At 43.3% G+C, this 12956-nt stretch overlaps 1 protein-coding gene across 3 annotated transcripts in view; it reads left to right on the forward strand.

The window, feature by feature from the left end:
• KYNU (kynureninase) overlaps positions 1 to 12956 on the forward strand; it is a 91693-nt gene that overhangs the window by 52602 nt on the left and 26135 nt on the right. For all 3 annotated transcript variants that reach the window (XM_026647445.1, XM_029910491.1, XM_026647443.2), the window contains exon 12: positions 347 to 420. In XM_026647445.1, coding sequence (XP_026503230.1) covers positions 347 to 420 — 74 coding nt within the window. The remainder of the gene's footprint in view (positions 1 to 346; positions 421 to 12956) is intronic.

Raw genomic sequence — 12956 nt, forward strand, 5'->3', positions numbered from 1 at the left:
TTTTAATAATTATGTCTCCATGAACGGTGGGCAAAGAGGGTCAGATTAAATAGGAATTGTATTGGCCCCTTGGACCAAAACTCAAACAGAAGCTTTGTCTAAGGTGTAAATGCAGATACCTTGGGTATGGTGGTTTTTAAGACAAATCTGAAGAAATAAAATATTTAACAATATCTATTTTCAACAAGCTCACCACTTTAGTACAATAGATGATGCCAAAGAGCTTCAGCTAAAAGCCTTATTGAAATTGTATAATCATCCTGTCTTTATGCAGGGAGGATGAGGGAATGCTGCACGTGAGAAATAATGAGAGCAAAATGTATACATGTTAATATATTCTTTACAGTATTTAAATTCTGGAGCTGGGGGCCTGGCTGGTGCCTACATTCATGAGAAACATTCCCAGACTATAAAACCAGCGTAAGTATTTCTACATATCGAAGAAAGCCCACAGGGGTGTTGTAAAGTTTAAATGGGAAAACACTTCTCTTTTTCTCTGTCAAAATATACTGTTGCCTTTGTGACATTGCTGATTTATTCCGTTTGTCTGACTGAGGATAAGGTTTTAGAGGTTCAGGTTCCAGGTCCAGCCAGGGCTGGAGTTCTGGTTCAACAATATTAGAACTTCGTAAGATTCTCTTCTGAGATTTTGGCCCCAAATACTGGAAGTCTTCTGAGCTCAATACCTTGAGGGTAGGAAATCACAAGTATAGTTTATTCTTGTGAGAATTCCAACAATTTTGGACTAGGGTGACCAGATGTCCTGATTTTATAGGGACAGTCCCCATATTTGGGACTTTCTTATATAGGCACCTATTACCCTCCACCCCCCGTCCCGATTTTTCACATTTGCTATCAGGTCACCCTATTTTGGACTGATGTCTCCTGTTTAAAGGGGCTGTTCTCTTAAGATTCATTTGAAACGGAGAGTACTTAGGGAGGGTTCAGAATTAGGGATACTTATCAACAATCCTCATTCCCAAATTTGAGGGAATTCAATTGTACAGTTTGTGTTTTGGACCTTGTCTTATATAAGTAAGTATTAATAGTTGAAGCTAGAACAGTATGCAACATCTAATAATTTTGCTTTCTCTCCTCCCCCCAAAAAGAAAATGGATGAATGTGACCGCATCTGAAAAAAATTAACTAAAAGCTGCTTTTTTTTCCCCCTCAGAGGGGATAGGAATAGAGCTGTGTACATCTTTGCAGTTTTGCTTCACAAAGGTTCATGAGATTTTTTTTTGCATTTCAGTCCATTTGGTTTTCACCCCGTGACTTTTGCTTTCAGTTTGAAATCAATTGAAAGAATTAATCCTTTTTATGCAGTCAGACCAACCAAGTGGCATCCAAGTTTCAAACCCTGGAGTTTTTAAACCAATATAGGCTGAGTTTAAATGCCTAGTCAAGCCAATATGTACTTTCAGAAGTAATCCCACTGACATGAATGGGATTAGAGAAACCAGGTGGCCGAGGTAGTATCTGTTATTGGACCGATGTCTCTTAGTGAAAGAGACAAGCTTTCAATCTTACTCAGGGCACGTCTTCACTACCCGCCGGATCGGCGGGTAGCAATCGATCTATTGGGGATCGACTTATCGCGTCTAGTGAAGACGCGATAAAATCGATCCCCGATGGCTCTGCCATCGACTCCGGAAATCCACCGTGGCAAGAGGTGGAAGCGGAGTCAACGGCGGTGCGGCAGCGGTCGACTCGCCGCCGTCCTCACAGCCAGGTAAGTCGACCTAAAATACGCAACTTCAGCTACGCTATTCACGTAGCTGAAGTTGCGTATCTTAGGTCGACACCTCCCCCCCCCCCGTAGTGTAGACCGAGCCTCAGAGTTCTTCTTCAGCTCTGTATAAGCTCAAAAGCATGTCTCTTTCACCAACAGAAATTGGTCCAATAAAAGATATTACCTAACCCACCATCTGTCTAATATCCTGGGACCAGCATGGGTATAACACTGCAAACTTGAATGGGATTACTCATGTGAAGAAGGGTTATCTGTGTCAGCAAGTGGTTTACCAGGGTCATGGGCTAAGGTCACAATGCTACAATGAGCTCTACATGTACAGCTCCTGATGTCTGTATGGAGTCCCACTGAAATCAATGAGGTGTGGGGTTCCATCTGCTCAGAGTTCATTGCAGGATCAGAAGCCTACTTTGTTTAAAAACAAACATCCAACCCATAACATGAAACCAAGAAAAATCCATGTGGATTGTTGTTTTCTTGCATCTGTAATATGGAATTGCTTAACTCTTCTGTTTTGTCCTAAATTATAAGTAGTAGTGTATAAGGGTGTTGAAATTAAAAGTGTATATGCAGGGATATTTCAGATTACATTACAGAAAGTAAGTGCTCATGCTTGCCCTAAAATGGATTGTGATTTCCAGTTTTTGTTGACTGAAGGGTTTTTTTAAATTGGCAATTTCACTTTTCAGCTATTCTCTAAATACTGGCTAATACAAGTTCAGGCAACAGTTAATTAACCTCATTTTATGCTAAACTGGTGACTGAGAATTTTAGTAAATTATACTAGTTTTAAATTCCATTAATACATACATTTACACATCCTAAATAGGTCGTCTGCATGTAAACCTGAAATCAGAGTCCAAGAAATCTAATAAGAGGAAACGGTTATAACATTAAAAATAAGTAACCCTAATTGTGTCTAAAAGACAGTTTAATGTAAAGAGAATACATCAAATTTTCTTTTAAAATTTAAACACTGAATACTTTTCTTAGATCTGAAAAAGAGCTTTGTCTAAGCGCAAAAGCTTGTCCTTTCCACCAACAGAAGTTGGTCCAATAAAAGATCTAACCCTTTTAAGTCTCCCTTTTAAAGTTAGACTTAAAAAAAAAAAACAGAAAAACAAACAAACAAAAAACTTAGTCTGTGGTTGGTGAACAAAATCAAAGACTGTTTTAGCTCTGACTAATAGTTCTCTAATAATGGCATGTTTTCATTATAATCTCTACTTTTAAAGCTAGGAAGCATTACATGAAGATCTGTTTTCTCAAAGACTTTATAATTAATGTAAAGCTATAGTCTCTGACCAGAGGTTGGCTGCATACAAAGAAATACTTGTTAAAAATGTTATATAGATGCTGTCATATATTTTTAAAATAGTCAGATTGTGATTTTTTAAATACATCAACAAGTGTAAACACTTCTTTTCTGATATAACACCTGGAGAAATTGCTGATACTTTTTTATTTTAGCTGTGACAAGGAAAACTAAATCTAGTTTCAAAGAGAAATAATGTTATTGTAACCAGTTGCATTACATTATGTGCAGCTCCTAGACTGTCTAGACTCCTAATAGATAACACAATAATGCTGATTGGTTCTTGGAATCATCTCAATTGCTCACAACAGAACTCACTGTAGGGCGTACAGCCATTTATAAGCTGATCATCACAAGTTTTTATTTGCTTGAGGCAAACACCAGCAAGCCTGGAGGCTCTTCTGAACTATTCCACCAAGTACTTCTCCCCCATTTTCGGTCTCCCATCTTTCTTTTCCCCTCATTACCATTTTCCTTGAACTACTTGCTCTTTGTCCTCTCTGTATAAGTCCCTTCTCCTTCACTCAAAAGATTAAATCGTCTGCTCCAAAAGATGCACCTTCTGTTCCCTGCTCCTCCCAGTCGGCTTTCAGGTCTGAAAAAAGACAAACAAACTATCTAGCCCATCTCTGCATTTTTCCATCACTCTAGGCCTGGTCACCTTGTTATGGTCCTTGTGGAGTTTTCCCAACAGAACATATAGAATAGCCATTTCTTATTGCTGTTGTGTTCACTCTTAGGATCTCCCCAGTCAGATACACATAATGCACTCTGGGGCTAATGTGGCCAGGCCTGCTGGATCCTACAAGGCTCTTCAAGCCTATTTGGGGTGGGTGGGAGAAGAAAGGGGTCAGGGTCTCATTGGGGGAAGATGTTGGGGACAGGAGCGAGGAAAGGGACTTTGTAGTGAGCCTTCTGGAGACAGAGTGGGAGGAGTGATTTATATTTGGGTGTGTGTGTGAAAAAGACACATAGGGGATTGGATCCCTTTCCTCAGCTTTTGAAACCTTGATAAATGCACCAGCTTGACTTTGTGGAATGGGCTAAGATTAGAGTTTGTTACTGAACCAGTTTCCCCATACGTAGTCATTAAGTCCTGTACAATGCCGAGGTAAATGAACATTTTAAAGTACAAATATATCTACATGTTACAGACCTTTCCAACTTGTGACTCAGTTAAGAGATTTCTGCTGTATACATTGGAGATGGCGCTGAAGCCAAACTCTGGGTCTCAGCGCCACAGAACTTTGAAGTTCAGATCAAGATCTGCATCTGGACTTGGAGGCGAGGCCCTATCTTTATCTCTATAACAGGCTCGAATCAGAATTCAGGACCAGAGCTCTAAATCCAGACAGATGTTAGAAATGTAGAACTTTTCGTGCAAACTTTGCAACATGAGCCCATCTCTCAGTCAAGTTACTTTAAAGCAGGGCAATGCAAAGTCAGAAAAGCAGGAAAGTGAAAAAAATAAGAATAGAATATGATCCTAAGCTTTCAGATGTAATTTTTTTGTAGGGACCTTAATAGCCATAGTACTTTTGTATATACTGAGACTTGAAGATCAAATTGTGTGTTGTTAATATATCCCAGTTGCATTCCTTTTCCCCCCTCCCACATCACCCAGCCATTTCAGGTTTCCAAATAAAGCAGTGAGACAAAAGAGAATTTGTCTATGTCAAAGTGTTCAATTTTATAGCTGATTTAAATGCAGAACAATTTGCTGTATGCTGTACAATCAAATAGAGTGGAATTTAACTGCTATTGAAGTTGCAGATTTTATGCTGTATCTAAAAAGTCTTTAATCGTCATTTGAATCAAGGATGACACCCAGTGGCCAGACAAGTTCATTCAAACACAGAAGCTCCGAATATCTTTTCATTTCTTTGTCTTTCAGCCACCCCTGAAGTAGGTAATTAAATTCCAACCCAGTTGATCTGTGTCATTTAAATTACTTGACAGGTTGTTTTTAACCCATGGCCAATATTATGTAAACCACTTTAACCAACGCTATTGATTTCTTTAACTTATCTCATCCTTCATATTCAAGCTATTGACTAGGCAATTATATTTATCAAAATATTTTATTGCCTTGTAATGTAAAATGTACATTCTGGCCATCTTTCAAAGATGAAGATCCGAGGTGTATGCCAAAGGACCTCTTGCCTGTAATTAGCAAGTATAAATTAGAGGCCAAGGTAAACCAGCACAGGGTGAGAAATAGTTTTGTCATCCCGCAAAACTTTTTGAAATTTCAACATTTTTTCCTCTTTCACATCAGGTGAAACTGATTTTTCAAAGTTCTTTGTTAAAAACGAGAGCAAGACCAACCCGTACAGGAATAGCTAATAGCCTGATGGTCAGGCCACTATCCTGGGAGTTCGGAGACCCACATTCAAGTCCCTCTCTACCTACTGTAGACCAGGAACTTGACCAAAGATCTTCCACATCCCAGCTGAGTGCCCTGACCATCAGGTTACTGGCTATTCTGGGATGGGTCTCTTTCAATCTCTCCTTTTGGAGCTGTTCCACTTTGCATATATAATTAAACAGTCATTAAATTTCCCATATGAGTACTCTAACCACTGGGCTCTAGAGTCACAATCTCTCCCTCTCTGTATAATTAATTAAATATTTGCTGGGCCAAATCAGAACAGCTCCAACAGGAGAGCATAAGACACAGACTGACTCTAGAGCCCAGAAGTCAGGGTATTCCTGTTCAACATTATTAAGCATCTTTACCTAAAATGTTAGATGGCATTTTTCTAGCTTATCTTTCCTTTCTTCCTTTAGTGGAAACTTTGGGCCAAATTGACTTTTGATGTCAATGGTCGCTAGTTTGTTGACTTTGACAAGAGTTGAGACCACTTCTAACACCAAGGCTGAATTTAGCCTTTCAAAATCTGTTCCACCTTTTAGAATGCAAACTGATTCAGTGGACTAAGATGTTTTCCCCACATAGGTATACATTTACATTTTATAATAAAGAGGTGTGGTCTCAGTCAGAGCAAGGACTGGGTGTCAGGACTGAACCTGTATGATTAGCATTTGATTCCCTAAGTTTGGGGCTGAAACGAATACTCAATGTTTCTTTTTTTCTGGTGAAGAAAGAGGGTCTAATTCTGTAAGTTTAAGGCTATGAAGGAGGAAATTTTGTTATATTCCTGGCTATACTACACAGTTGCTGTGTAGCCTCAGGTGGATCACTCAGGGAGAGATGTCCAAAGGTACAAATGACAGGTGCCTAGCTTCTTTGTGAATTTCTCCCTCTTAACTTATGTTTGTATGTATGTGCCTCAGTTTTCCCAATTTCTAAAAATGAAAACAACAAAACTTACCGACAGGATTGTTATAAGGAAAAATTAATATCTGTAAAGTGCCTGGAATGGAAGGCTCTCTGGGGAAAAAAGTATTTATATTATAGTATTCGTAGTTATAATTGAGCAGTTTCTTTAACCCTGTTGTCTAGTGGCACAACTGCTGTGAAAAACAACCTGACTGAGTCCTGGGTTAGAGGAAAAAGAAAAAAAGTTCCTAGCTGAATCCTTATAAGAAGTACACACCATTGAATAAGATGAAAAGAAAATAAATGTATGTAAAGCAGACAGGAGAATAATAGATAAGCCTTGGCAGAAGAGTAAAGGAATATTGTACACCGTCTAGTGTTTAAAACGAAAGGATTTATCAAGCCTTTACCTGCTGCTAGTCTGCTCTAAAGTTGAGTTTAAAATTATACAGTTTGTGTGATGTGGTTGAGGAATGCTGTACACACAGGAAACAGCTGATACCCAAAAAGCATCTCAATTTTATTATAGAAACAAAATATCAAAGGAAAAACAAGAAGGCCATTGCTATTTCATACACACCAGGCTCCCACTTCGAAAAGCTTAGGATCTTTGAACAAGATCTTGGCTGTTGGTTTTTTGGTTGTTAGAAAGGCGAGAATTCAACCTTTTCTGGAGGATTGCCTTTCTTTTTGACTGCATGGTCCCTAACAAAAACTCAAGGGCCTGGGTTCGTTCTCTTACAAAAACCTTATCCCAGTATGCCTTCCTGATAGCTGGGTCTTTAAGCTGATTAAAGACAAGCAAATACCATCTAAGCTGCCTGATGATTCAGAGGTCCTGAGTACCCACAACTCCATTGACAGCATGCAGATGCTCAGCATCTCTGAAAGTCAAGCCTATAAGCTGTCTGCTTTGCATCTGATTGTTGCATCTCCATCCCTTCCAGCTGGTAAGTGTTCTTGGCTCCTATGACATTTTACTCTAGTTTGTTGGGTTTCTTATTACCATTATTTTATTGCTGAGGAAATGCCACATCACCATATTTTGGAATTAGAGCCCTCAGTGCCGTGACAAAAATGGCTGAAGCTGCTGTAAAGATAACACATCTGCCCATCTTTGGGAATAGAGTTATTCTAAGGAAGAAAAAATGGTTCTCAAATAGGGCAGTAATGTTGCTTAGTCTATGCTGGAAAAAAACTATGGCTGCTTTTGTGAAGGTGTTTATACCGACAATAGACACATGGCTTGATTTTCATTGACCTTCATTCCTCTTGAGGTCAACTGGAACTGCAGATCTCAGCCCTTCTGAAAATCAAGCCAATAAACAGCAACCTGGCCAAAGGAAGGATGTGAAGGAGCACTGTAGGAGACTTCCAAGAACCTGTGCTCAGTGGATCAAGGTCAAAAGTTAGTGGTCACTGATAAAAAATGTACAGGGTGCAGTTTGTAGAAAGATCTGTTATTAGTACCCGTGGACTCAAATTGTTGGGTAATATAGCTGTAAGCTGTTCATGAAATGCAACAAGTGTCTCCTGAGTGCATAAACTATACTAGACTATGACAGAAGTAAACTGTTTCCCTGCCAAGTCAATGAGAGCAATTTAGCTCCTTAAGCTAATTTAAAAACCAAAAGCTAAAATCTCCCATGGGAAGAGACAGTTTAGGAATAAAGGCACTGGCTAATTAGGTTTAATTGCATTGTCTTGGGACAAGTGATTTATTAGGCCAATCTAGACCCATGATGGGGCTGCAGGGGTATGTTCTTGGATTCGCCATGTGAATGGCAAATATCCAAGAGCATTATTTAGCTTTGGAAGGAGTTTTAGGTTACGAAGGAGAGGCTGGTTAATGTGCATTCCATCTATTCCTATTCTCATCTTTTCAGCTTTGGGCCTCCGATTATTTCTTTCTTCGTCAGAATAACTGGTCTTGTTGATGCGGGGATAGTGTAGACATGACATATCTTGATTTTATTGAGGTTTTTGACACAATTACACATGACATTCTCAAAAGCAAACTAGAGAAATGTGGTCTAGATGAAATTACTGTAACGTGGGTTCAAAACTGGTTGAAAGACCATACTCAAGAGTAGTTATCAATGGTTTGATGTCATATTGGTGAGGCATATAACATAAGAACGGCCATACTGGGAAAGACCAAAGGTCCATCAAGCCCAGTATCCTGTCCTCTGACAGTGGCCAATGCCAGGTGCCCCAAAGCGAATGAACAGACAGGTTAGCATCAAGTGATCCATGCCCTGTCACACAATCCCAGCTTCTGGCCAACAGAGGCTAGGGACACCATTACTGGCCATCGTGGCTAATAGCCATTGATGGACCTATCTTCCATGAATCTATCTAGCTCCTTTTTGAACCCCGTTATAGTATTGGCCCTCACAACACCCCGTGTGGCATCCCACACACGTCAGTCCTGAGTCTGGTATTCAATATTTTCATTAATAACTTAGATAATGTTGTGGAAAGTGTGCTTATAAAACTTGCAGATGACACCAAGCTGGGAGGTGTTGCAAGCACTTCAGAGAACAGGATTAGAATTCAAAAGGACCTTGACAAGTTGCAGAACTGGTCTGAAATCAACAAGGTGAAATTCAATATAGACAAGTGCAAAGTACTACATTTATGAATGAAAAATCAAATGCATAACTACAAAATGGGGAGTAACTGGCTAGGCAGTGGTGCTTCTGAAACGGGTCTAGGAGTTATAGCCGATCACAAATTGAATATAAGTCACCAATGTAATGTAATTGCAAGAAAGCCTAATAAGATTCTGGGGTGTATCAACAGGAGTGTCATATGTATAAGACACAAGAGGTAATTGTCCTGCTCTACTTGGCACTCGTGAGGCCTCAGCTGGAGTAAAGTGTCTGGTTTGGGATGCCCCCTTTCATAGGAAAGATGTGGACTAATTGGAGAGAGTCCAGAGGAGAGCAAGTAAATTGAAAAAAGGTATAGAAAAGCTGACTTATGAGGAAAGGTTTAAAAAAAAACAACAACAACAACCTTGGCATGTTTAGTCTTGAGAAAAGAAGTCCTAGGGAGATCCTGATAACAGTCTTCAAATACATTAAGGAATGTTATAAAGGGGATAGTGATCAGTTGTTCTCCAGGTCCAGGGATATGAGGATAGTTAAGAATTGGAATAGATTTCCAAGGGATGTGAAATCCCCATCATTGGAGGTTTTTAAGAACAGCATACACAAACACCTATCAGGGATGGTCTAGGTATACTTGGTCCTGCTTCTGCACAGAAGGCTAGATGAGATGATGTCTCAAGATCCCATCCAGCCCTATGTTTCTATGACTTTAGACTTTAATATCCTTGGGACAAGGAATGTATCTTTCTCAGCGGCGGCTCCAGGCACCAGCACTCCAAGCGTGTGCCTGGGGCGGCAAGACGCGGGGGGCGGCCTGCCGACCCCTGTGAGGGCAGCAGTCAGGCAGCCTTCGGCGGCTTGCCTGCAGGAGATCTGCTGGTCCCGCGGATTCGGCGGCAATTCGACGGCGGGTATGCCAAAGCTACGGGATCGGTGGACCTGCCACAGGCATGCCGCTGAAGGCAGCCTGCCTGCCGTGCTTGGGGCGGCAAAAAAGCTAGAGCCGCCCCTGATCTTTCTGTTTATAAAGAGCGGTGTATATTTGTCATCCTATATAGCCATAAATATGTCGCAATAATGTTAACCATTAGAGCTAGGTGAAATTGATTTTTGTGTGTGCATGGTAATATGCCACTCACATTCCCTTTATTCCTTCCACGTCACCCAACAGGTCATTCCTAGACAATTTTTCACCATTTCATTGCATCCAATCACATTTCCCAAAATTATGGTTTTCCACAAACTTTTGGGGAACTGAAAGTTTTCAGTTGAACCTGTGGTAACGGGGTTCACTCACCACTCTGGCGCCTCCTGCTGGCTGTCCTGGGGATTATCTCAGTTCACCAGGGCGCCCTCCTCTGGTGGTGGCTCACCGCCATCACTCCTGCGCTAGGACCCATGTCTCTCCAAGGACCGCGGCGTCCTCTTAAGCGACACAGACCTCTGGCTGTGCCACACACTGTGCGCCCCCTTTCCAGAGGACCTGCAGTCCGCTGTTCAGCCACTTCCCTTAGTGACAACTGCAGTGAATTGTCCATCCACTTCCTCATGGCCCCAACGTCCTCTTTGCCTTTGCCTCAGGGCCTCAGCCTGCAAACCCCAGCAGCCATCCAGGAGCTGTCTCTTGCTCCCCCGGTTCCTTCTAGCAGCACGTCAAGGGTGCTGGCAGTTCTCTCAGCCCTCCAGGGACACAATTCTTCCTCCCTAGACTCTGGGCAGAGAACTACCCTCCTCTGCCCTGCAGCTCCTTTTTTATATGGGTCTGCTTGGCCCTGATTGGCTGCTCCCTTCAGTCCTTCTCTGATTGACTGCCTCCTGTGCAACCTCTATAGGCTTTATTAATCCCTTAGGCTATGTCTACACTACAGAATTAGGTCGGATTTATAGAAGCCGGTTTTATAGAAACCGGTTGTATGCAGCCGATTGTGTGTGTCCCCACCTAAAATGCTCTAAGTGCATGAAGTCGGCGGACCGCGTCCACAGTACCGAGGCTAGCGTCGACTTCCGGCGCATTGCACTATGGTACCTATCCCACAGTTCCCGGAGCCTCCGGCGCCCATTGGAATTATGGGTTGAGATCGCAATGCCCGGATGATGCAAAGCAGTGCCGCGAGGGGTTCTGGGTACATTGCGTCAGGCCCCTCCCCCGCCGTCACAGCAACGGCAGACAATAGATTCGCGCCTTTTTACCTGGGTTACCTGTGCAGACAACATACCACGCCAAGCATTGAGCCCGCTCAGCTCAGCTTACCGTCACCATATCTCTTCCGGGTGCCGGCAAACGTGGGACTGCATTGCTAAACAGCAGCAGCAGCTTACTGCCTTTTGGCGGTAGACGGTGCAGCATGACTGGTAGCCTTCATTGGCGATCTGGGTGCAGGCAGCTGTGGGGCTGGCAGCCGTGGTGCTGCATTGCACCAGCCCCTTGCCTTTTGGTAGAAGATGGTTTATTACGATTGGTAACCGTCGTCATCGTACTGCAGTGGCTGTCGATCATGGGCACCCGGGCAGACAATGATGGTTATCAGTCGTAGTATGCTATTTTCTGCCAGGCGCCCTGCTGGCTCATTGCACGTTAGCAGAGTCGTAGTATGCTATTTTCTGCCAAGTGCCCAGTATTGTCTGCTAAGCACCCAGAAGAGGCCGATGGCGATCTGGGTGCTGGCAGACATGGGGCTGGCAGACGTGGGGCTAGATTGCTACACAGCAGCAACCCCTTGCCTTTTGGGCAGAAGATAGTATATTACGACTGGTATCCATCGTTGTCATACTGCAGTGGGCATCATATTGTGCAGTAGACCTGAAGGCTTACTGCCAAGCGCCCAGTATTTGCTGCCAAGCACCCAGAAAATGCCAAGGGCTATCAGTCATGCTGCACCGTCGTCTTAAGATGTAAAAAATAGATTTATTCTCCATTCATTTGCTTCCCCCCTCCCTCCTGCTAAACCCAGGCTTTTGAGTTCAATCTTTGGGGGGGGGGGGGGCATTCTGTGTGACAGTTGTTTGTGTTTCTCCCTGATGCAAAGCCACCTTTCTTGATTTTAATTCCCTGTACCTGTACGCGGTGTCACTCGCCCCTCCCTCCCTCTCTCCCTCCCTCCCTTCTTCCCCTGGTCCGTCAGATACTACTTTCGCGCCTTTTTTCAGACCAGACGCCATAGCCAGCACTGGGATCATGGAGCCCGCTCAGATCACCGCGGCAATTCTGAGCACTATGAACACCACGCGCATTGTCCTGGAAAACATGCAGAGCCTCCTGGACATGCCAAAGCCAAACCAGGACCAGCTGAGGAGGAGGCGATTGCAGCGCGGCGACGATAGTGATGAGGAAATTGACATGGACCTCTCACAAGGCACAGGCCCCAGCAATGTGGAAATCTTGGTGTTACTGGGGCAGGTTCATGCCGTGGACCGCCGATTCTGGGCCCGGGAAACAAGCACAGAGTGGTGGGACCGCATCGTGTTGCAGGTCTGGGACGATGCCCAGTGGCTGCGAAACTTTCGCATGCGTAAGGGCACTTTCATGGAACTTTGTGACTTGCTTTCCCCTGCCCTGAAGCGCCAGAATACCAGGATGAGAGCAGCCCTCACAGTGGAGAAGCGAGTGGCGATAGCCCTGTGGAAGCTTGCAACGCCAGACAGCTACCGGTCAGTTGGGAATCAATTTGGAGTGGGCAAATCTACTGTGGGGGCTGCTGTGATCCAAGTTGCCAGGGCAATGAGAGACCTGGTGATATCAAGGGTAGTGACTCTGGGAAACGTGCAGACCATAGTGGATGGCTTTGCTGCAATGGGATTCCCAAACTGTGGTGGGGCCATAGACGGAACCCATATCCCTATCTTGGCACCGGCGCACCAAGCCGCCGACTACATAAACCGCAAGGGGTACTTTTCAATGCTGCTGCAAGCCCTGGTGGATCACAAGGGACGTTTCACCGACATCAACGTGGGCTGGCCGGGAAGGGTACATGATGCTCGCGTCTTCAGGCA

Source organism: Terrapene carolina, unplaced genomic scaffold, assembly GCF_002925995.2.
Source record: "Terrapene carolina triunguis isolate 2854851 unplaced genomic scaffold, T_m_triunguis-2.0 Scaffold62, whole genome shotgun sequence".
Lineage (NCBI taxonomy): Eukaryota > Metazoa > Chordata > Testudines > Emydidae > Terrapene > Terrapene triunguis.